This window comes from Schistocerca cancellata, chromosome 7 (genome assembly GCF_023864275.1).
Source record: "Schistocerca cancellata isolate TAMUIC-IGC-003103 chromosome 7, iqSchCanc2.1, whole genome shotgun sequence".
Classification (NCBI taxonomy): Eukaryota; Metazoa; Arthropoda; class Insecta; order Orthoptera; family Acrididae; genus Schistocerca; species Schistocerca cancellata.
In genome coordinates, this window is record NC_064632.1 from 443994160 (window position 1) to 444020937 (window position 26778).

The 26778-nt window shown below is 41.9% G+C and overlaps 1 protein-coding gene across 3 annotated transcripts in view; it reads right to left on the bottom strand.

The window, feature by feature from the left end:
- The window catches only part of LOC126092311 (ankyrin repeat and IBR domain-containing protein 1-like), a 564318-nt gene that overhangs the window by 280398 nt on the left and 257142 nt on the right, over window positions 1–26778 (bottom strand). For all 3 annotated transcript variants that reach the window (XM_049907838.1, XM_049907837.1, XM_049907836.1), the window contains one exon: window positions 4702–5031. In XM_049907838.1, the coding sequence (XP_049763795.1) occupies window positions 4702–5031 (330 nt within the window). The remainder of the gene's footprint in view (window positions 1–4701; window positions 5032–26778) is intronic.

The following is a 26778-nucleotide window of genomic DNA, read 5'->3' on the forward strand; positions in this document are numbered from 1 at the left end:
AGCTGATCACAGTACATTTAACGCAAAAACAAATATTTGAATAATGTTCAAACAATCTGTCAGTGAACAAGGTGCTAACAAAATAATATCACACGATAAAAGCAAGGAAAATTAAGTGACTAGCAACAGAAGTGAATGAAATACGTACCAAACATTACGCTTTTGTAAGACGCGAATAACTGCACTTAATCTAACCACTTCATCGTCAAAGCAGGTCTGTGTTGGCGATTCACACGAACCTGGCACTGATACACAGAGAGTTGAACTGGCTGCTTCTATGTCATAGGACTGTTTTACAGCTTTAGATGGACTGTCGAATCTTTGTGGCCGTTTCCTCTTCATCGTCAGTTGCGGTGGCTTATTTGGGATGTCAAACAATTTGGGTACTGCATTCCACACGAGTTTATTATTGTCTGCGTTCATGAACTGGTTTTGTTCGATATGTAGCAAACAAAAACTAATATTATTATACAGGTAAACTGGGTCTTTTTTCATAAGGTCTTCTCGTCTGTTATTAACTAGCTATTTTCTGCTCCTAAAACGAAACATTAATCAGTAATACAAATGTAGTTTGCAAGTGAATCCTGACGATACAGTTCAGTAACATGATGATATATACCTCTCAGGATGCTTAGGAAACCTTAAAAAAGACAGCTGTGGTGTCTACTTCCTGTTGTTGCTGCAATTTATTGCGCTAAAAACGTCCCACTTGTAAAAACCATTGTAGAAATCAAAATAAACAACTACTATTCGCTTTCACGATCACACCGAACTCACAGTTTAAGTTATTGGCCGCTTGGGGCGCTGCTGGCGCGGTAGGCAACAAAATCGAGGCGAAGTGTCGCTACTGCTATATTAGACAATGACTATATCCAACACCAACTAGACTACAGGCTTGCGCACACACTTGTGACGTCACATACTGATGGCCAGGTCTGTATCGGAATGCTCCTATTAAGCACTCTGCAGCTACATGAACTTCACGAGCTTTAGAGCTGAGACCGCATAGGGATTCTCGTGCTTTCCTCTTCTACATGGCCTTGTAATCAAAGTATGGAAATTTATATCATCGTGTAAAGTAACTGAACAAAACTACCCTATGTTATTTCAAGATGTAAAATTATTTTGACGATTTGCCTTAAATACGCGTTTCTAGGCTTGAATACAAACTGTAATTTTAAATTCTGTCTTTTACCACAGGAGCTACGTTTTCTTGCAGTAAAAAATAGGCAAATTTGCAATAACAAGCAGACGTTTTCGGTTTTAAATAAAGCAGCTGGAGCTCCTACAGAATTTAAGAATTTGTTTCCCTGGTTATTTTCGTAAATTTTCCTCTCCACTTCAAAGTTTGCTGACCTCACACGAAACTCAAATCATTCGACGAGATGGAGCAACTCCTGACATAATGTTTAATAAATCAAAAAAACCCGAAAAAATAATTTATTTCCATGTTTTTCAAGAACTTTGGAACCTTAAACATGAAAAGATTGTTTCTCCTATATCCTTGACTGAAATTCGTGTCACAGAATGCTGCTAATTTAATCACAATGCACTTACATCGATATTCTGCTTTCTATACTGCTTAATCTGTCGAACACTGAATTCATTAAAGCAATTTTCTAAGGTAGTTTACTCAAATTGAAATTATTTCCGAATAGTTGTATATGTAAAACTGAACAAAATCATTCTGTAGCTCTTCCAAATAAAAGTACTGGAAACTCAGTAATCTGGTAGGAATGATAAGAAATACTAAACATTTTCGAGCCATGCTAATTAATCTAACTATTCTGTGTGAATATTGTTGCTTCGTATTAACCTCACAGCAATGGTCCAGAATTAAGACACAAATTATACTGATGTATGATACATAACTACTTTTAAAAACAATTGGCAAATACGGTGCAATACATGGTATAATTTTTTTGTCATTTACTTAAGCTTGAATGATGCATAGACACAAATTCCTGTCTGGGAATAGCTGCAATCCAGCGGTTTCTCAACTTAACACATTTGCACTTTCATTCCTTTTTGGGATTTATAATTTCCCTGGCAAAAGGGAACTCAACACTTGTATCCCATACTACGAAGAACTGTAGGCGAATATTTTATGACATATATATCACTTTCACGTGGCACACACTTTCAACACAACATACACGCCAACATGACTGCCGACTACAGATAAGAAGGCCAACAGTTTGTGACGTCACGTGCCAATATGGCCGCTGTGCGTAGGCCTTGTATCTAGAAGGCTTTGCTATATCCATAGAAAAATATCTCTGGATGAGCATTGCGTTCTGCGCATGTTGTCAACATTAAACCAGGATTGTCACGTGTTTTCGGGATTTCGCAGCGCGTGTGTGCTTTCTGCAGCGTTTGAAGTTTATAGTATCAAGAGTTTTTGTTGTGTTTCGCCGTTTGTTGATAGTATAATAGCGAGGGTGAATTACTGTTGTTGCTACGGATGCAAAGAAAAATATGTGAAAGGAGGGATAGTAACTTTTCATGGGTACATACCATGTAGCTCTAATTATAGTTATCATATTAGTAAGAGACACTGTATTTGTTTAAAAATTTCGAAACGCCTTATAATTAAGGCTTGATCTGTAGACCTATTTTTCTACGATTTTATGACTATATAACAGATATTACGGCTCGTACAAAAGCTTACAAACAATCGCTTCCTCTCGTAAATTTGCTAGTGGAACAGGAAAGGGAATGGTTAGTTGTTTCAGTAAATACTATCCTCCATGCATTTATCAGTGACTTGTCGATTATGTATATAGATTACTCAGTCTACTATTTATTTAATAAACTGGGAGCAAGTACTTAAAATGCGTTAAATAAATACATCAAAGTGCCACCAGTAAGAAAAATTGTACTTTAGGTAGCAAAAACGAGAAAATAAATACGCAGAAATACAAGAAAAAAGTACAAATTAGCAGGGATATAATCGCAAATGTGTGGCAAATTTGGTGTTTTTCGGAGACTTGCAAAAGTACTAGTGTACTGTCAAGTCGTTTTGCAGTACTATCACTGCAAAAATGTACGTCAGGGTCTGCAGTACTATTAAGTGCCGTATCATACCGAAAACTACCAAAAATCGAATGCATCTGAACTGTGACACCTATCGCAAAGAAGCAGAATGTAATATCACTTGCCCTTAAAAGTTATGTAGCTGGTTTATTCCCGGTACCAAATGGATACTGTTAAAATGTCTGCGCAACATATATAAATAATCCACGACACGTACGAAAAGAATCCGTCTGTACTAGGGATGTAGTGACATTCTAAATATACAGGGCGCTATACGGACAAACACACGACGGCCCGAGATCACGTGACCAGGCCGGCAATGTATTTTGACAACACAAAATCTGTTCTGCGCATGTGAATGCTCACTCCAGAGATATTTACTCTATGGCTATATCTATAATAGACTGGCCCCGACGTCATTTTCGTGGCTCCAACATCTCTGGGCTAAAGTCACGTGAATGTTGGCAAAACATGGTTGTTTCGTGTTGCGCTTATGGCTGTACTCAGCGTTTTGTCGGGCGAAATGGCATTACATTTCACGTGTGTTTCTATGATAATGCAGATACGTTTATTGAAATCTGCTGAAGTGACTTTTATATGTTTTTTACACTTGAAATAGAGTATCACGTAAATTAAAGTGTTGAAAGTGATGCCTGTAAAGTCAGACTCACATTACATTTTGGAAAGTATCTGTGATAATTCGGTTACAGAAGTAAGTATAAGTGTTTCTCGTTCCTACTCATAGGTTCCCTAAGGATGAAAACCGAAGACAGTTTTGGATACAGGCCCTGAAACGGAAAAACTTTAAGCCATCTGCACATACGCGCCTTTTTGTATATACAAGTGAGATTATAGTAAGGTAAGAGCACCTGTAGTCGACACATGAAGAGCATTTTTTTCTACCTTCTAATACTATTAAATAAATGTAGGTTCCAAAATTATTTTCTGAAACTTCAGAGTCTCACCTTTCATCTAAAATATCATTTTTTTTTAAACTGATAGTTTAAACTTTTGTAAAAATAGTAGGAACTGAACCTTTGAAGTGCACCTAAAATTGATACTCTAAAATAGACCTGCTCCTAAAGTCGACAATTTTGGGACCTATAGTTGACATAATTCCCATATTCCATTTTCTTTTATAAGTGACTAGAGCTCAAAACGCGGCGAATCCAATATTTAAAGTTTTGACACGAGCCCACTCTTACTGTTTAAAAGAATTTTTACGACATTTTACTTTAACTGATAGTTTATAGTAATTTAGTCCTGCTACCCACCAGATGGGCCTTCGATATATTTTTTAGATTTTATAAATGGTACTGTGAACAAATCCAGGTCAAATGTAGTTCTGACATAATTTTTCGCACATAAAAAAGTAATTTTTGTTGGTAGCATTTGGCAGTCAATTGAGAAATGTGGGTAAAATACGATTCAAACACAGGATGGCAGACCGCTCATTTGAAATCCCGCCACGTTTTGCCAACAGTCACGTGGTTTATGTTGGAGCCACACCAGCCCTATAGCTTCTGCACAGCAAGGCCAGTCTACTAGTATCTATGGTCGAAGCTATATCCCGCCCCTTTGATTCTCCGCGTCAGGCAAGGACGGGGTTGGAGGCTGTTGGCGGGCGGTTGGCAGCAGCGGGCAGTTGGCAGCAGTGGCACGCACCTGGTCCTGCGCGCGCAGGTCGACGCGCTCGGCGCCCCCTCCCGGCGTGGCGGCCCCGCGCCACTGCAGCAGCAGCGCGGCGCAGGCGGCGCGCCGCTCCTGCGCGCTGAGCGGCTTGCCCGCGGGCAGCGTGCACGCCGCGTGCAGCGCCGTCTCGTTGGCGGCGTTGCGCTTGTTGGGGTTGCCCGCCAGGTCGTTGAGGAAGGTCCTGAGCAGGTGCTTCATGCCGTGGCGCGCCGCGTAGTGCAGCGCCGTGTTGTGGCCGTGGCTCTCGCCGTAGCTCACGTTCGGGTCCAGGTTGCGCCGCAGCTCGGCTGAGCTCTGGAACACCTGACACAGGCCGCCGTCACACGCACTCGCCGCGCTCTGCAACCTCAGTGAAATTACAGGGCTATTACAAATGATTGAAGCGATTTCATAAATTCGCTGTAGCTCCATTCATTGACATATGGTCACGACACACTACAGATACGTAGAGAAACTCATAAAGTTTTGTTCGGCTGAAGCCGCACTTCAGGTTTCTGCCGCCAGACCGCTCGAGGGCGCAGTGAGACAAAATGGTGAGAGGAGCCGAGAAAGCGTATGTCGTGCTTGAAATGCACTCACATCAGTCAGTCATAACAGTGCAACGACACTTCAGGACGAAGTTCAACAAAGATCCACCAACTGCTAACTCCATTCGGCAATGGTATGCGCAGTTTAAAGCTTCTGGATGCCTCTGTAAGGGGAAATCAATGGGTCGGCCTGCAGTGAGCGAAGAAACGGTTGAACACGTGTATCAGGACATGCTGGAAAATTGGCTCAAAAAAATGGTTCAAATGGCTCTGAGCACTATGGGACTCAACATCTTAGGTCATAAGTCCCCTAGAACTTAGAACTACTTAAACCTAACTAACCTAAGGACATCACACACACCCATGCCCGAGGCAGGATTCGAACCTGCGACCGTAGCAGTCCCGCGGTTCCGGACTGCAGCGCCAGAACCGCTAGACCACCGCGGCCGGCAAAATTGGCTCATGCCACAACTGGAGACCGACAGCACCGACTTCATCTTTCAACAGGATGGTGCTCCACCGCACTTCCATCATGATGTTCCGCAGTTCTTAAACAGGAGATTGGAAAACCGATGGATCGGTCGTGGTGGAGATCATGATCAGCAATTCATGTCATGGCCTCCACGCTCTCCCGGCTTAACCCCATGCGATTTCTTTCTGTGGGGTTATGTGAAAGATTCAGTGTTTAAACCTCCTCTACCAAGAAACGTGCCAGAACTGCGAGCTCGCATCAACGATGCTTTCGAACTCATTGATGGGGACATGCTGCGCCGAGTGTGGGAGGAACTTGATTATCGGCTTGATGTTTGCCGAATCACTAAAGGGGCACATATCGAACATTTGTGAACGCCTAAAAAAACTTTTTGAGTTTTTGTATGTGTGTGCAAAGCGTTGTGAAAATATCTCAAATAATAAAGTTATTGTAGAGCTGTGAAATCATTTATAATAACCCTGTACTCGCTAGTTGCGGGTAGTGTTCGTGACAAGCTTGGCTTACTCAGGACTGACGTCAAAATGACACGTACTGTACATGTTGTAACGCCCCAAGGACAGAAAACTCCAATTAACAAAATTTGTGGAAACTTAAAGTAGAGCAACGAGTCATCTTGACACTGACGGCAACTATTGACGATAAAATCTACACTGGTAATACAGGGTGATTCAAAAAGAATACCACAACTTTAAAGATGTGTATTTAATGAAAGAAACATAATATAACCTTCTGTTATACATCATTACAAAGAGTATTTAAAAAGGTTTTTTTCACTCAAAAACAAGTTCAGAGATGTTCAATATGGCCCCCTCCAGACACTCTAGCAATATCAACCCGATACTCCAACTCGTTCCACACTCTCTGTAGCATATCAGGCGTAACAGTTTGGATAGCTGCTGTTATTTCTCGTTTCAAATCATCAATGGTGGCTGGGAGAGGTGGCCGAAACACCATATCCTTAACATACCCCCATAAGAAAAAATCGCAGGGTGTTAGATCAGGGCTTCTTGGAGGCCAGTGATGAAGTGCTCTGTCACGGGCTGCCTGGCGGCCGATCCATCGCCTCGGGTAGTTGACGTTCAGGTAGGACTTTTTCGTAGGACTCTCCATACAGTTGATTGTGGAATTTGCAGCTCTCTGCTAGCTCTGCGAGTCGATTTTCCTGGGCTGCGAACAAATGCTTGCTGGATGCGTGCTACATTTTCATCACTCGTTCTCGGCCGTCCAGAAATTTCCCTTTGCACAAACACCCATTCTCTGTAAACTGTTTATACCAATGTTTAATACACCACCTATCAGGAGGTCTAACACCATACTTCGTTCGAAATGCACGCTGAACAACTGTCGTCGATTCACTTCTCCCGTACTCAATAACACAAAAAGCTTTCTGTTGAGCGGTCGCCATCTTAGCATCAACTGACGCTGACGCCTAGTCAACAGCGCCTCAAGCGAACAAATGTACAACTAAATGAAACTTTATAGCTCCCTTAATTCGCCAACAGATAGTGCTTAGCTCTGCCTTTTGTCGTTGCAGAGTTTTAAATCCCTAAAGTTGTGGTATTCTTTTTGAATCACCCTGTATTTTGATTAACACCTACATTATTCAAATACTCGGAACAGCACACAAAAAGGGGAGATAAAAGGAAAGGATCATCATAGATTCTTTATCAAACATCTATAGAATAAATTCAAAATCATATGAACGACGGTTAAATCCAAGAAAGTAATTCAGTCAAAGATAACATTTACCAAGGAAGAGAGTTGTAGCCGCATCCAAAAGGAAATTCAGTGCGACTACAATGCAACTCAGATATGGAAATGTTCTGTTAGTTAGTTGCTCTTGAGTCGCTCTAGAGTACTTTAGCGATAGTTGTCTGGACGCGAACGCTATTAGATTGTTTCAGTTTTGGAAGTTTGATAATTCGTGAGGTAGAGGCTGAAGTATTGCTCAGTCATTCGACTGATGAAAGTTAATCTTTACCGTTCTCAAAGCGACGGTATAGTAAGACGAGTGTTAGACTTCAGTTGAGTGATATTAGTTTATTGGACTTAGCCTTCGTACTGATGAACAGTTACAAACCTTGAGAGAAATGGATCAACGACAGAAAAACAATTCGTTGTCTTCAGTAGAACACAATAAAACGAAGACACGAAGAAAGACAAGTACGCCGATTAGTCAAAAGTTGTCGTCAGCGTCACGATTACTGAACTGAACAGAAGTTAATCTTGAATTATATATCGGTGTGCGTGTGTTGTTGGGACAAACAATTAATTATAGAAAGAGCAATAAAATATGAGTCAAATGATAAATCTTACGTGTCGCCTAACTCATTAAACGGACAATACAATGTGTATTAATGCAAGCTGATTGACTCTTCAAACATTTTAAGTGGCTAAGTGAGTGCATGAGTAATGGACAGTGAAAAGTGATTAGTTTAAACCAGTATTACGGCGTATTAAAAAACATTTATTCCAACATAAGTTACCTGTGCAGTTACGTCGGACCGTTGTTAATAACTTGACGTAGCAACAGCACAGCAACGGAATAGTAGACAGCAAAAGTTCATCCTAGCTATGTATGATGTAAAAAACGACCGTAAAGATTAAATCAAATTTTATTTCCTCACGGAACTAACCGGGCATAAAAATAAAAATAAACGATTGCAGTTTACCAGTTCGCACAAGCTGAGAAGAATGTTGCGGGCAGATAACAGAATATTTCTAAACCACGCGCGGAGTTGTGTTCATACGAGAGATACAGGTGCTGTTCCACATCATACCGTCGGGGGCGTACTTCGTTACGAGTCGCGTCTCCTCCCGGCGAGTGGAGGAGGGAAGGGACGTCACAGTGTCCGCAGCAAATTTCGAGACCCGCGTCCGGTCATCCCGATTTAGGTATTCCGTGATTTCCCTAAATCGCTCCAGGCAAATGCTGGAATGGTTCTTTTGAAAGGGCACGGCCGACTTCCTTCCCCGTCCTTCCCTAATCCGACGAGCCGATGACCTCGGTGTTCGGTCTCTTCCTCCAAACAACCCAACCCAATCCCACATTTCGAGTAAGCCGAGTGTGACAGACACTATGTCGTCCCATGTGTAAGTGGGCTCTCGGAAAACGCATCGTATTCATAGAGAACAGCAGCTAAATGTTTGTGACAGGGAAGAATATAAATGTCACTGGTTCCATTCGCAACAATTAAGCTCTCCTCCTACATTTCTAATTTTACAAATTCTCAGAAATCGCAACACATTTATATTAATAAAAAAACTGTAAAACTGTCGTCTCTATCTGTTTGAAAACGCTAAGCTCCAAAACGACTAGAGAATTTTCATGGGATTTTCACAGGTAACTTGTGCGAAGCTTCGGGCAACGTGTTCGAAAGAACAGACACATTCATGTAACTGCTTCGCCTCGATGGGCGACTAATTCACCCTCTTCAGTGCAGATGCCCAATACCTCGTAAGGGAACAACAGCGTAGCGAGCACTGTGAATAGGTGCCGCTAGCTGGGAACGAGGGTCGGCCGAGAGGTGCGCAGAGACATCCCGCGCAGGTGCGATAAACACAGTGTCTACGGGTTAAACTGCCTAGCGAGTGGTAGATCCCAGGTTTGAGTCCTGGTCTGGCAGACATTTTCACTCATCACCTCTGATTCTTCCTAATGTACCGATGCATCTGGCATCAGTAATCCTTTCCATTCTCCCTACATCTTCATTTTATATAAAAAAATATATTGTTATTTAATATTTTAGGCGTCTGGTCAACTTAGTAGATCATATGTTTACTTTACTGCGACCATCATCACGGCATAGCACACCAAACAAGCGAGAAATGGCGCTGCCAGCTTCGTAGTGCATCAAAGAACCAATAGATGGCGTTACTAGTCTAGGGTGTCCATTTCATTTTCATTGAAAAAGGGGACATTTAAAGTAAATTAGAGAAACACCTGGGACAATGAAGAAAAAAAAAAACGTGACATAAATATTGTATTGACTAAATTTAATACACATACAAGTTTACCTTTACAACGTGCACTCAGATGATCCCAAATCACTTTTTACAATTATTCTGCCACACTATCACCGTACTTTTCACTTTTATGTACTTTATCAAGAAGTACATCTTCGTTTGAAATTGTATAATAAAAGTCAGTACACGATACACCATTAAAGTGTGTTTTGACAATGAACAAGGCCCTCATTGTTTCAACTTTCATTCTGTTTTTTTCATCTGACCACAAAGAGTTCACTAATGAAAACACACGTTCCACAGCAGCATTTGACCCAGGAATTGCCAGACAAAACTCCACCAAATGAGTAATGTTTTTCATGTTAATGTTTTTACTTTTGAAATAAGCAAATATTTTACACCACTTTGTACTAACACTTTCTTTGTCTCCTTCTTCACTTTTTATGAAGTTCTGTGCACATGAAAATTCATCGAACAGTTTGTCTTCATCAACAGGAAAATTTGGCACTATACTTTTAACAAAAACACAACAGTCCTGAATATCCTTCCACTGTAGCTGCTCCTTTTCAGTATTAACCCAGTCAAATGCTTTAAAAGGTGTGAGAAATGGTAAACCCTATTCTTTAATATACTCAATGCAAGAGTCATAGAAGATGTCAGCATAAATATGAAATTGTTCTACAGCAATTTCACCCTCTTCTTCCAGCTTTCGTAGGGTCTCATGTACAAAGGAGGTGAGAAATCATTCAGATTTTCTACATTGTAATTTGCCCAATAATTTGTTTATTTCTTGATAAACTTCCACTATTGTGATTTCTTGTATCTCAATTCATTTAATTGTTGTGGAGAAAGGCTTTAGCTGGCTAACAAGAAAATGTAGAAGAACAATAGACACAGGATTATCAAAGAATTGTTTAAGGATAACAGGGCACTTATCAAGGGAAATGAAATATGATTTCAAAGCAGGAAATATCTCTACAATTCTTTCCAATGCTGGTAGCAGAGATGGCCACATTGTCTTGTACAGTTTTGTATTCAGTTTCAGTAAACTTACAGAATGACTTCAGAGATTCAACCCTTACTGTATATATGTGGAAATGCTGGAAGATTTTGGTTACAATTAATTGGCAGTCGGTGGGTAGGCAATCTGAGCCAATTTGTAAGGAATTGTGCACCACATGTGCTGGACAGCCAACACCTATTATATTATTCACTGTGTTCTGTTGCAGTTTATAGAACAAATTGTTTTTTCCTTTCCTCTGCTTACCACCAAAATTGGTGTTTGTGTTGTCTGCAGAAACTGCAATCACCTTTCCCTCAAGATCATATTTCTTTAAAACCTCCAGCACGTAATTATGAAGTAAATCTGAAGTTTCTCCAGCTAAATTAACCAATTCGAGCACTTTCACCGTGATGCCATTTTCAGGGTGAAAATACCTGATAAGGAGAGGAACCAACTTCAAATCCAGATGATTCGATGTATCAATCATTACAAAAATGCATACGGCGCAATAACATTTGAAATGATTGCTTTACATTTTGTGTGTCCACATGTGAATTTAGGATTGAAAAGTTTTTTAACAACTGCTGTAGTACAGTCCATTGACTTAAAGCTATGGTTATGCATTGCACTGTGGAATGCAAACGTAGCTTCTTGTGCTGCCAACTGCCTATTCATTTCTGTTACTGATTTTAAGTTTACATAGTAGTCAATCACGCATTTATTTGCTCTTTTCGTTTGATCACTCATGTGATGTTTCTTCGTCTTAATGTGATTCACAATGTCAGATATTCCACCATGACCAATAGCAAATTTTGATCTGCACAACGTACATTCTACAGTTTCTCCATTACCAGTGATAAAAAGAAACTCGTTTTTTATATTGCTGTTAAAATTACACTTTCGTTTTGGCATAATGAAACAGTGATTGCACAGTGCAAAACATCAGTAGTGTGGTGACGAAAGCCAGAGAGCAAGTATCAGTGGTGTAGAGTGTCTCTGGACCGAAAGGACGGATTCAGTGGATCGATTTAGAAGAGAAGAATCTTTGTTGTTATTCGTAACCTACAGTGCGTTTAAAATTACTTGCGGTTTTTGACAGTTCAGTACATGTTTGGGGTATGCTGCAAGTCATCACACGCTTCCTAGCGTAAATAATTGCGCAGTTAATAGCAAGTCAAACAACCAGTAGCGTAAAATACTCTAGCCAAGCGGAATCATAAAAAAACGGGACATTTGAGCGTCCCCAAAAAAACTTTCGGGACAGCGGGACATTTTGGTGAAAAACGGGACTGTCCCGGGAAAAACGGGACGAATCGACACCCTATACTAGTCTCATCTCAGTCACAAAAGAAATGTCGTAAGTTTACGTACGTGGCAGAATTAATCGCTGCAGTCTTATCTTTACGAAAACAAACTAACATAGAATTTACTTGCCCACGTTATACTCATTTACTGATTTCGCTTTGTGTACAAAAAAACCCGTTAGAGTTCGGAAATAAACAGCCAAATACTTGTGACAAGCAAGGAATAGAAATGTCTATGCTGGCCGTTTCACTCACAGCAATTTCATCCTTACATTCTATCAGACAGAAGTCATAAAATCGAAGAACTCAGTCCTGATCGAGTGCGCTCTTATACGTAAATAATATCGAATATTGCAAAACATATTGTATTTCATTAACAATAAAGTCGCAGAATTTGTTAAAAACGCAAAGATGAATATATATATTATGAAGAATGTAGCAACCAGTCGCGGAAACATAATTTATTTATCTTGTTGCAAATCGATTTAGTCATCATCGGTGCATTTTTCTAACCGATACATGCCATAAATAGAAGTAGTGTCCTTGGCAGATTTGTATCATAGCAGGACAGTACTTCTACTTATGGCATGTATTGGTTAGAAAAATGCACCGAAGATGACTGATATCAGTCGAAATCGACTTGCAACAAGATAAATAAATTATGTTTCCGCGACTGGTTGCTACATTCTTTATAATTTTATATTCCACGCTGGCTGCACAGAAAGGGAACCTTATGGAGCCCAACATTAAAAAATATTCTTTATTGACATGTAGCAGGATATAAACCTGCCGTTCACTTTGTGAGTATCGTCCCTAATAACGAGACCTCGACGAACACACACAAGCCTCAACAAATTCATTCATATTACGGTTTCCTGAACACTTTTACCCGTGATTCGTCATTAAATGACATTTAATTGTAAGAAATCGTACGAAGGACGACAAGTTTGTGATGAATCTTAAATTCTGTGTTCCCTTGAAACGCCGTACTGCTATAACACGCATGTTGTAACAAAGGACAGCAAAATACCAGTTTGACGAAATCAATATTACGCCTCCAAAGTTGCCGACTGCTATCAGCGCATCGAGTGACATGTCATTCTCACGTCAGTTCTGACTAGGGAACCTCCCCATCGCACCCCCCTCAGATTTAGTTATAAATTGCCACAGTGGATAGGCCTTGAAAAACTGAACACAGATCAATCGAGAAAACGGGAAGAAGTTATGTGTAACTATGAAAAAATAAGCAAAATATACAAACTGAGTAGTCCATGCGCAAGATATGCAACGTCAATGGTGAATTGAACTCCTGAGCGCCGTGGTCCCGTGGTTAGTGTGAACAGCTGCGGAACGAGAGGTTCTTGGTTCAAGTCTTCCTTAAAGAGAACATTTTAATTTTTTATTTTCAGACAATTTATAAAGTTCAGGCACTCGCACATAATCAAATTCTCTCTCCAAAATTCCAGGACATGTTCAGATTTGCTTGGACATATGCAGGATTTGACGGTCTACACACGGAAAACTTTGAAAACGTTAAAAACATATGTTTTGGCAGAGCACAGGGAAAACTGTGCGACTGTGAAACTGTTGCACCCATTTGTTGCAGTTTATGTGACAAACTCTTATGTTTTCATCACTTTTTTGGGAGAAAACCTAGATCGGGCAACGTAGAAGAATCTTTTTACCCATTCGCCAAGTGTACAAGTTAGGTGGGTCGACAACATATTCCTGTCATCTGACGCACATGCCGTCATCAGTGTCGTATAGAATATATCAGACGTGTTTTCCTGTGGAGGAATCGCTTGGCCTATGACCTTGCGATCAAATGTTTTCGGTTCCCATTGGAGAGGCACGTCCTTTCGTCTACTAATCGCAAGGTTTTGCGGTGCGGTCGCGAAACACAGATACTAAACTTATTACAGTGAACGGAGACTTCAATGAACGAATGGACAGATCATAACTTTGCGAAAATAAAGAAAAACTTTTCGCTCGAAGGGAGACTTGAACCAAGGACCTTTTGTTCCGCAGCTGCTCACGCTAACCAAGGGACCACGGCGCTCCTGAGACCAGACTGTCCTTGATGTTGCCTATCTTTCTCATGGACTACTCAGTTTGTATATTTTGCTTATTTTTTCATAGTTCCACACAACTTCTTCCCGTTTTCTCGATTGATCTGTGTTCAGTTTTTCAAGGCGTATCCACTGTGCCAACTTATAACTAAATCTGAGGGGGGTGCGATGGGGAGGTTCCCTTGTGAGTAAACGAGGTCCGCTAGAAAGACAGGCTGTGGAGCACACGCCACCTCACGTGACACAGCAGGTCTTACGAGGGCCAGCAGCCTCCTCTGGCAGCGAGGATAAATTGAAAGCTCACTAGAAGGAGTTTTATTTTATTTTTTTCGTAAAGGAGTATTCAGATAAACTGAAAACTAATCAGAAACGAAAGTTCTTCAGATTTATTTCTCTTTCAATTTCGATGTACTAATTTACGATGGTCACCCGTTGCAGTGGCTGACAACAGTGCTGTACGTGTCCTTGACATGCTCTTCGTTTTTGCTATTTGCTTTCTGTGTTGCCGTAGTTCATAAGTTAGCTTTGGAATTTCTTGTGTGTTTGTATTTACATTTGTTTATCGTGTCAAACCCACCGTTTCAAACCGCTCATTTCCCTGCCTCACAATTAGTGGCGCCACAAACGCAAACACCTGTGGCACCACCGCTTGATCTAATTCGGTTTGTTCATTGATAGACGTAGTCAGCGAACTAGTTTACGGGACTGATGAAGGAGTTCTTCCATACGGAGATGGTAGCAAATGAGAAACAGATTCAGACTCCATCACCCACTTCGCCACCACTGCACAACTGCAGACAGTGGTTGATTCATTTCGAGTGCCGCAACCTGATGAGCTCATAGACCGCTTAGGAGCGGGTTGATATTTCTCTAAGATCGATTTGCGCTTTGATTACCTGCAGATTTCATTTCATGAACAGTCACAGGATGTGTTTGCGACAGATAAACACCCGGGGCTCTACTAATTTCTTCACTTGCAGACTGTTTTCAGCTGATGATCCATTACATGCAACGATTTGTCTGCAAAAACATCGTCTGTACAGAAAAATTGGTGCAAATATCTGAGCATTTAAAGGGCTATTATAGCGCTGTTATCAGCCGCTGCAGTGGGTGACCTTCATAAATTAGTGCATCGAAATCAAAAAAATGGTTCAAATGGCTCTGAGCACTATGGGACTTAACATCTGTGGTCATCAGTCCCCTAGAACTTAGAACTACTTAAACCTAACTAACCTAAGGACATCACAAACATCCATGCCCGAGGCAGGATTCGAACCTGAGACCGTAGCGGTCACGCGGTTCCAGACTGAAGCGCCTAGAACCGCACGGCCACAACGGCCGGCAGTGCATCGAAATCGGAAGAGTAATACATCTTAAGAATTTTCAGTTCTGATGAGCTTTCTATTTATCTGAATATTCCTATACAAAAACATAAAAACTGTCGAAAATTTGGAAAAAAATTGCAAAATAAAATTCCTGAAATTGTACAAAATCCCGTTTAAATACTTTACAGAGATTGGCACGTGTGTTCCATTGCAGAGAATGTCCTCTTTTTCGGTAGCTCATCTGCACCAGCGATCTATCAACGCTGTCTGTGTAAGTGGGCTGCTTCTGTGTTGGCTGCGCTGTGTAGCGCTTTGCATTGGATCTCTGACTGCGCTTTCTTTGTAAGAGACTCTGTGGTTGGTCGGACTCGTTGTTGGAAGTTAATCGCCAGTCGTGTTGGGCAGTTGGAAGTTAGTCGCCTGCAGTGATGGAAGTATTATTGGGCAGTTGGAGGTGAACAGCCAGCAGTGATGGATATTTTAACTACATCTGTGCCTTCATGTACTTGGGTGACATTGTGATATCAGGCCACACGGCAGAAGAGCACCTCAGTGATTTGCGTACCCTGTTCAAAGTGTTGTCAGAAGCAGCCTCGAATGTAACAAAGACAAGTGTGTGTTCTTCCAGACTGAGACTAAGTACTTAGGTCATGTGATCAATCCCCAAGGTGTTCATCCGACGCAGTTGCACTTGCAGGCTCTTCGTGACTTCAAACCTCCAAGGACTCCCCCTGATTTGTAATCAGTACTAGGGAAGCTGATCTATTACATGCGCTTCATTCCTAATGCAGTCCTATTCGCAGCAACCTTATTTCGTCTTCAACGCAAGAATATACCTTTCATGTGGTCCCACGATTGTGACACTGCATTTTAGAAACTGAACGACGCTTTGCTCAGCTATCGTTATCTGAACCATTTCGATCCTGGCAAATCAGATGTCTTGGTACGGACGCATTTTCGTACGGCATTGACGCGCTACTTTCACACAGAACTGGTTCTGCAGATAAACCAATAGCTTTCGCCTCCAAAGTTCTCAACACGGCTCAGACCAATTATTCGCAGATAGCGAAGGAGGCTCTTGCAATCATTTATGGAGTGACTGTATTTCACCAATATCTGTATCGAAGGAAATTCTACTTATCCACTGACCAAAAACTGCTGCAGTCACTTTTCAACCTGGCCAAGCCTGTTCCAAACCGCACTGCACTAAAATTGCAACGATGGGCTCTTATTCTTTCACATTATTAGCAGAAGATAATTTACAGGCCCGTATCCAAGCATGCTAATGCAGACATGCTCTCGCGTCTTACTATAGGATTGGATGCAGACTTTGACACTTCGGAAGCATCATGTTGTCACATCAATGCACAGGATTTAAATGTACTGGACCAGTTTTTGTTAGACCACCGGAAGGTCGCCCAGACAATGGCAGTGGACCCGGACTTGCAGATTTTGTTGCACTATGACCGCACAGGATTTCCTCATTCAATGAAAACAATCGCTAGCTGGAGGTCCTCCGATGCTTTGAATATATATATGACATGTCAGTGCTTCAAGGTGTTACTTTGCTACGCGCTCGATCAGAACAATCGCGTATGGTGATCTCAAAGGCTCTCGAGAGATATGTACTCAGCTACAGGGTCACTGGGGAGTGATACATACGAGACAGTTAATTCACAGACACTGCACTTAGTTCGGTATGATGACGACACAGTGCCATGCTTGGCAGCCCATTCTCAAAGTTGATCTGACTGGCTAAAACCACAAGTGAGTTGGCAGTACATTCATCTGGACTTTGCTGGACCCCACTGGAAAATTCGTTGGCTGATTGTCGTCGACGCATACAGCAAGTTTCCTTCCGTCGTGCCCATGAATTCAACATCGACATGTCACACACTCCAGTCTTTGTAGTCCATATTTTGCGTTGAAGGTCTTCCAGAGTTGCTAGTGACTGGCAATGGACCTCAATTTTTGTCAGCGGGAGTACTTTTGTACAACCAAGGTCATTCGTCACATTCACAAGTGCAACTTTTCAAACTCTATCAAATGGAGAAGTGAAGCGCTTCATGCGCATTTTCAAACAGTGGATGGACAAGCTACGCACCAACCACACGAGGAAATAAGCATTGCTGCTCTTCCTCTCTTCTTACCGCTCCCATCTCCGCAACAGCCCTTCACCAGCTGAGTCTCCATAGACAGCTTCATCGCAAACTACTTCAGCTGCTGCACCCCCAAAAGGCGGCTGGCGGCTATTCCGCCCACTTAGGCAGTGTATAAAGCTAATCACCCATTTTTTTCCAGATTGTACGGCAGACGGAAGAACTTGGAGCGCGGCAGTATTGTAAAATCATTAGATAGATCCGTCTTTCTTGTACAGTGTCTAGAGGTTTTTTGCAACGACTGCACCGAAACCAACTTCGCCCTTGTAATTTGCCTGGTCTTGCTGCCGAGTGTTTGTTTACAGATTTGTTGCCTGCTCGGATGATGCAGCCTGCACTCCATCCAGCGACCCGTGGTCCTGCGTCACCACTTCCAGGCCCTGAAACCATGGACCTGGATCCAACACCTCAGCCAGCACCGAGTAGACCTCAGATGTCTTCCGGGATGGTCCACTCGACGCCACAGTCACCAAGGGGTCGCCATCCCACATCACAACGCTGGTGGGGGTGAACACCATGAAGTTTGCGCTCCATTGTCAGGTGCAGAAGAGTGCCCTTCACCTCGTTTTCAAGCTGGCGTTCAAGGGCGGTCGCAAGGCAGTGCTGCGGCACAAGCGGGGGCTCGACACCAGCTACCGACTCGGCTCCTGTTACCTCATAGCTTGCTGCATTCACACCTCGAACCCCTCCCTCCTCCCGCTGTCGTAGAAACAACCGACACTACACGACAATGGTGAGGAGGTTCAGAGGGGAGGAGTGTTGTATCCTCGCCAATGGACGTAATTGGAGATGGCGCGCTGAGATAGTTTCCGACTGGCGCCATGTGTGGCGAATTGAAATTCGCCGCCAACCATAAGCACGGCTCAATAAGCAATGTCCGCGCCGCCGCAAATGAGTTGGACTTCCACGTTATGATGAGCGGCGTCTACAGGCAGCAACGGACGGTTCACTATAGTGAGTGACGGTGTGGCGCCCACATAGGTCACAGTCTTGTTGACATTGTATTCAGTAACGCAAGCCTTTACAGGCCACTGCTAGGATGTACAAAACCAGTGATGCATTCGATCACGTGAACTGCAAGTGGTACACACATGATAGACATTTGTAACTTTTTAGATGTCTGGAGCAGGCGTTTCCGATTGGTGGAAACGCACTGGGAAGGAGTTAAGTGCCGAGATTTTGACGCAGTTAAATGGTAGGACCCTTGTGATTGGTAGAAAGAGTTTCCACAAAATAAGCGGAACGCTCCTATTGATCGAAAAAAGCCGTGACGTGGAGAACGAAAGAACCTAGCTGGGGAGAGAGTTCGACTACGAGAAAGACGAGAGCGAAATTTTCGGGGAATCTTCTCTGAACTGGTGTCAAGTGCAGAACGGAAAGCATAATGCTCTGTACAATGCAACGGAAATGTGTGTGAACATTGTGATCACAGCGGCTGACCTCCAGCTAGATATTAGCTATAGCGTCGTTGAGGTCCAACTGTGGAGAAACGAACCAGCCAGTTAGTTAACTGTTCCTGTGAGAACTGAAAGGACATTATAATATGCATGCTGCTCGAGCCATGCGTGTGATTATCACCGAAGTCTGAGCCTAGAGATGATTTCATTTTTTCTCGCACATCGAGAAACATTGGGAGATTTTCTGCTGGAAAATTCAGCAAAGGTTTAATTAGTTTTATAGGAATTTCAGTGGCGAAAGCAGCCGAGCAGACGACAACTCATCGCAGCTAAGGTAAATACCGCGTGCGGAGGCGTAAACTTGTTGGTTCACCAGCTTGCGTCCACTGGAAACTCGAGCGAACTTTCGTAATCTTTTGCTCGATTTGTCACAAAACTAACCATCCTCTGTAGACTAGATTGTCATCCTAAAAATAGTACCGAACTTTGAACCGGAATCGGATGATTTATCGCAGTACTGGCCAACATCATCACGCAATCGTAAGAATAATTTTGTAAAGAAACTTCTAGTTGAAATTTAATATTGTTGTGTTTAGCACTAGTTCACTGTCAGAGGTCCGCAGCTCGGGGTCGTGCGGTAGCGTTCTCGCTTCCCGCGCCCGGGTTCGATTCCCGGCGGGGTCAGGGATTTTCTCTGCCTCGTGATGACTGGGTGTTGTGTGATGTCCTTAGGTTAGTTAGGTTTAAGTACTTCTAAGTTCTAGGGGACTGATGACCATAGATGTTAAGTCCCATAGTGCTCTGAGCCATTTGAACCATTTGAACCACTGTCAGAGGCCGAGATGCATCATTTTGACAACTGTTTTAACATTGTCACACTGTAAACTGTGTAAAAGCGTGTATTTCCATGAAAAAATTGCAATATTAAACAATGTCATTACAGCTTACACAGTTGTGTTCAGTCATAGAATAAGAAACCGCCTAACCATAACCTTACAACTGACTCTCGTGAAAATATACGATGGTAGGTGCAAAAACAAATTTATTATCCGCGTTGATTACATTAATATTTTTAAATGATCGGCTTCGGCTGTAAGCGTAGCGTTGTCGGTACTCTTACTAAATTATCGATTATAGCCACCGACTTCCGGTGGAGACCATATCGCTGCCCTTCTGGAAGGTTCCAGAAACGGACATCTCGCGCCAGTACGCAGTGAGTTCCCCCATTAGATCGAGCACACTTCGTCAGACGTCTGGAACAAGCGGCCAAATGCAAACCGCTAGTCGGCTTGGCAATGATTGACAGAGTTGTTGGATATCCTCCTGATGGATATCGTTCCGTATTATGTCCAATTATAGTGTCACATCGTCAGAATCCCGAGCTGATTGGAGGGCTCTTCCTATAAGGCTGCAAACTTTCTCGACTGAGGAGAGATATGGCGACCTTGCTGGTCAAGATAGGGTTCGGCAAGCAGGAGTGATGGTCTGGAATGCCGTTTCTTTTCATAGCAGGCCCCATTCGGTTGTCATCCACGGCACTCTTACAGCACAGCGGTACGTCGACGATATTCTAGCCCCGTTTTGTTGCCCTACATGGCAAGCCATCCTAAGCCTACATTTCAGAAAGGTGATATCCGCCTGCAAGCGGCGGGAGTTTCTACTGCTTGACCTGCCCAATCTGTGAAGCTTGAATAAATCATCAAAATTTCGTGTAACTGTATCATTTGTTCGTCTGTACATGTACATCACTTCTATCGTTAGCAGTCCCATTTGGATAATTCGTTATTTTTTTGTCTTATGGTGTATCTACTTGATTAAGATTCTGAGCAGTTCAGTGAATGGAGAAAGTAATTCTATAATTGTGGAACAAATTTTGTCAGTATATTTACAAAGAATCTAAAGTTAAAAAGTGGAAGTGAAAGTGGTACCATCGAATATTACGTATGTTCCCGCCATAAATGTCATGTGGGTGCTTCAACATTAATAAAGTGACCTTTGATATTATCAGATGTTGGAAGAAGTTGTGTGTCAGTGAGTCAGTTTTACTCTTCAGAAGTTAGATGGAATGAGTGCTGTGAGTTTGCGTATGAGTCGGTTAGGGACCATTTACTTGTCTCAAGAATTAATAAACTGTGTTCCATAAAGTGAACGTTATTGTTTCAAACTTTCGTTAAATATAGATCCCTATAAGCTTAGGAAGCAGTGCATAGGTTGGTTTCAGCCACATGGCAGAATTCGACAACCCCCAACGCATCTGGATGTAATCGCCACCACTCACATACACTACGTGATCAGAAGTAGCCGGGTACCCCCCAAAACATATATTTTTCATATTAGGTGCATTGTGCTGCCACCTACTGCCAGTTACTTCATATCAGCGACTTCAGCAGTCATTAGAAATGGTGAAATTGCAGAATTGGACGCTCCGAGGGACTCACGGACTTCGAACGTGGTCGGGTGATTGGGTGTCACTTGTGTCATACGTCTGCACGCGAGATTTCCACACTCCTAAACATCCCTTGGTCCACTGTTTCCGATGTGGTAGTGAAGTGAAAACGTGATGGGTCACGTACAGCACAAAATCATACAGGCCGACCGCGTCTGTTGAATGACAGTTGCAGATGGGCGTAATGTGTAATAGGCAGACATATATACAGGCCATCACACAGAAATTCCATACAGCATCACGATTCAGTGCAAGTGCGAGTATGACAATTAGACGGAAGGTGAGAAAACTTGGATTTCATGGTCGACGGCTCCTCATAAGCCACACATCACACCGGTAAATGCCAAACGACGTCTTGCTTGGTGTAAGGAGCGTAAAAATTGAACGACTGAACAATGGAATAACGTTGTTTGGAGCGACGAATCACGGTACACAATGTGGCGAGCCGATGGCAGGGTGTGGGTGTGGGGAATGCCCGGTGAACGTCATCTGCCAGCTTGTGTAGTGCCAACAGTAAAATTCGGAGGCACTGGTGTTACGGTGTGATCGCGTTTTTCATGGAGGGGCTTGCGCACCCCATGTTATTTTGCGTGACACTATCACAGAACAGACCTACACTGATGTTTTAAGCAGCTTCTTGCTTCCCATTGTTGAAGAGCAATTCGGGGATGGCGAATGCATCTTTCAACACGATCAAGCACCTGTTTATAATGCACTGTCTGTGGCGGAGTGGTTACACGACGATAACATCCCTGTAATGGACTGGCCTGCACAGAATCCTGACCTTAATACTACAGAACACCTTTGGGATGTGTTGGAACGCCGACTTCGTGCGACCTCTCCTCAGTGCGGCATTCCATGAAGAATGGGCTGCCCTGATTGAACATATGTCTGTGAGCATGGAAGCTGCCATCAAGGCTAAGGGTGGGCCAACACCATAACGAATCCAGCATTACCGATGGAGGACGCCACGAACTTGTAAGTCATTTTCAGCCAGATGTCCGGATACTTTTGATCACATAGTGTATCTCTCATTTGTCGGATAGGCACGAGAACTATTAAGTAGCATAGGGCATCCACAGATCCGTAAAATAACTAATCTGCAAATTCTCTACGAAAATACAAAATGTTATCGTACCATGACATAATCAAACACCAGAAGCATCGGATCGTAGCTGGTTGTATCGGTTACATTTGTATCCCGTCCCACTATCAGTAAAATTTACATGCTACGCCACTTGGTAAAATAATGGTTTCGTAGAACTCATTTTATTAATATAGCCCATAAGGCTACTGACAACAGGTGGCGTCTGGTACACAAACAGGGAGGGATTTCGGAACCATATCCAGGAAGCACACATACCCTCAGAACACCTTAAATACTGCCATTAACCACAAGAATCTCTTTTCCTTAAAACCAATTAAATTTAAATTGAATGCAGTCGACTGCTAGTAATCTCTAATGGCAAATGCGTATTCGAAACTGTGAGCAAAACACGCACCTCAAGAAAATTACCAACAAAATCCGATGATACAAATGGACGAGTCTGACAGCAAAATGTCCGAGATTTAACGAACGCACATGCACTTAAATAAGAATCGAAAGCTTAATGCTTGACAAAATATTTAAAAAGGTACTTAAACTTGATGCTGAACACAGATGATGTAAACTTGAGCCAGAGGACACAGATCGAGTTAGTGTAATACGCTAAAGCAAATAATAGACTAAAGAGCAAACAGGCGTTCAAGCAACATTAGAATTAATAGCGTACTAAAAATGAAATTCTGTAACAAGACGAATAAATGCCAACACCCGTTTCACGTCAACTCGCTTCGCCGTATAAACAGCTTTTAGGCCTTGCGGCATTTCGAGTTACTGTGCCAAGCAAAAGGCAGCTCCAGTCAATACACTAGAAGGGAGCAGAACTAATTCACGAAATTCTTACAAATTACCCTGATCGGACAGGCCATTCAAACGAAGCCCAGGCGGGGAGTGCATTGCCGAATTGTTTTATGAGCCATGAAATTTAAAAGAGAATATCTCTTAAAAACAAAAGTACAAAAACCAGAAATACTGCGAGAGGCTGAGCTGCACAATTTAACTATCTAAAACATGCTTGTCCGGCTTCAGGAAATCAGATCTACATCGGCCGGTAACACGAGCTACAGAATACACAGTACCGTCCGTTAAAACCAATGAAGAAATGAAATAACCGGTCGCACAGCAACTTTGTTGCACCAAGGCTACAACCTGCGAAACAACTACGTTAATCACCGGGAAAGTTCCAAAACGTGCTCACCAGTAATAAAATCCGGCAAGCTGCTCGAAAACGCAAGTCGACGTAGGTGTGAGAGCCGCCTTCCGCCTCCCCCCCCCCCCTTTCCAAGTCGTGGGACTTCCTTTCTGGTAGCTTTCCACAAGAACGCTGTCCGCCTGGTTAGCTGGGTGATAACGTGCTTGCCTCCCATGCAGTGGACCATGGTTGGATTCCCGGCTGGGCTGGAGATTTTCTCCGATCGGGGAATGGGTATTGTGTTGTCCTTATCAACCTTTCATCCTCATCATCGCCCCCAGGACGCTGAATTTGGCGGCGACTGAAATAAGACTTACCCTTGGCGGCCGAACCCGAATGGGACATCCCGGCCAACAATGCCATACGATCATTTCATTTTTCACAAGTACCTCTAAATGGCAAGCGATTTACACCTCAGAACAAAACAGCATTTGAAGGACACGTGGCAATCTGCGAGCATTCATTTACGAATATTGATCAAAATTTGGATATCAACGCAGAACTCAAAAGGGACGATGCCTTGACGAACTCGAAATTTGTACTCACAAAAAGCAGGATCTAAATCTAGTGCTGAATGAGCAGAGCGAATTCAATGATAATACTACTTCAACATTTATGAAAACTTACTAACGTGATGAGTGTTGAATATGTAAGACCAAGACGACAAGTGAGAGAACGCCATGGTTGTGGATGCCACCGTCTTTGGAATTAAGAAATTTTTTATGACGTGTTATAACGTCTTTAAACCTTGACCAACTACAGATTTTAGTTCAGTACCTCCAAGAACAGTATTCTCACCAAACAAATAATAATTATTATTAATTCAGTGTGGATGCATATGTTTTATTCAAATGAGATAAATGTATCAGACGCTCCCTGTCGGCAGGAGCCGTATCGGCTATAGGCTACTGATAACGTCGCTTCTACCAGATCAATATTTTATTACGTGACGCAGCATGCAAATTTTGCTGGTAGTTGGAGGGGTTACACTTGTTAACGATACAGTCAGGTACGTTCTGATGTATTTGTGTTTTATTTTAACATGATATGGTAGCCTTTTGTATTTTTTGCAGAGAGCTTGCTGATTAGTTATTTTACTGTTGCCTACAGATCTGAGGATGATTGATGTTGAACCGAACTGGTCAGTTACAAAAAAAAAAAAAAAATAAAAAATAAAAAAATAATGCACTGAAGACAGCTAACAAATCTGTTTTAAAACCAATGATATTGGATTTTGTCTTCAGCTACGTAACGTCAATTTTTGCAAAGAAGCGAAAATGTGCCCCTGGTTCCACAAACGGGCCGTTTGTGAGATAATTTCTAATTTATGGTGGCTGATGGCTTTATATCAAGTGCTGTCCTACAGCACCTAGGCATCTCGGGCCACATTTTCGCGTTAGTCGTTGTCGTACATCACCAACGAAATGTGCTTATGCCCCATTAAGCTTGTATCAACCACATACCCCAACGTTGAACAAGGTCAGGTAAACAGTGGGAGAAATTTGAGTCCAATTACACGGGGACGTAATCTAAGAAAAGCTTACATTTCAAATCCATTGTTACTAACTAGGACAATATTTCATACTGAAGTCAGTGGCATTTCGTGACCACACATTCGCAATTAACGCCATTCTGTCTGCGGAGACGATAATTGACTTATTGAGGGTATTATTTTTTGGTTTTGACACAGTCAATTTTTATGATGCAATCATAACCGGCTTTGACCTTCATAGGCCATCTATTATTGTAGGGTATTATTTTTTGGTTTTGACACAGTCACTTTTTATGACGCAATCATAACCGGCTTCGACCTTCATAGGCCATCTATTATTGTAGGATATTATTTTTTGGTTTTGAGACAGTCACTTTTTATGATGCTATCATAACCGGCTTCGACCTTCATAGGCCATCTATTATTGTAGGGTATTATTTTTTGGTTTTGAGACAGTCACTTTTCATGATGCAATCATAGCCGGCTTCGACCTTCATAGGCCATCTCAGATGCTAAAACGCAAATAAGAAAAGCTTAAATTCAGCCCTCAAACAAGTGCTATTATTAGACCTAAAGAAACTAATTGCCCTTGTTTCGGGTCATAAATAAAAATAAAATTTAAAAAAAAACAACAACTTACTTTTAGATGTGTCTGTCTTCTCTGTCAATTTTGTGATCCACTTTCATAAAAGCATTTTTAATATAGTGTCTGTATATAAATAAGTAATAAATGTAGAGTGGCTTGCAGCTTGGTGCAAATATTTTTATCTGATGCCATTTCAGTGACGAGTGTGTCAATTTAAATTAGTACTGCCACCAGAAACTGAAGCCAGTTTGATTGCATGGTTTCTCTTTATATCAAACACTAACTTGTGCTTTTCTCTTCAGTGACTATAAGTTTTATCAGTTTTCATTTTACTTCAAGACAAATTTTCCGTAATTTAACTACATACTGGTGAATTTTTTCACATCTAAAATACAACTTACGCTATTAAACAGTATCTTATGTTTAATACCTCAGTACAAAATTAGATGGCATTTTTTATTTCCCTTTTCTCTGAAGGAAAATGAAATATTTTGTAAATTATAGAACTAAAACCTACATTATCATTAAAAAATTAACAGAAATTTTATAATTTCATTCTTTTCATTCAATTTAATAGATTAAAACATTTCCATTGAAACTAGAACAGTGCAATAGGTCGAGTTCCTTCTGTTTTCACTAAACACTTTTAAAAATCTCAGGAATGACCTTAAATGGAAATGAATGGGTTTGGTTGGCGCCAGTGATATGATGATATGTCGCTTGTGTGGAATGATATTTCCGACTGGCCGTGATTGCAGTAGATGGCAAACTTGTTATCGTAATCAAATATCTTAAGGCTGCGTTTATTTTTTTATAACTGGACCTAATTGATGTTCACTCATTGTCTAAGTGGGATGTTAATAACTGCTTATCGGCTTTTTCTAGTATAAACACTCTTCTACCCTTCTTGATGGATTTATTAACTTAAGCAACCATCATCTCTATGAAGAAATCATGATCAGTAATCGCTGTCTCTATACAGACACTGT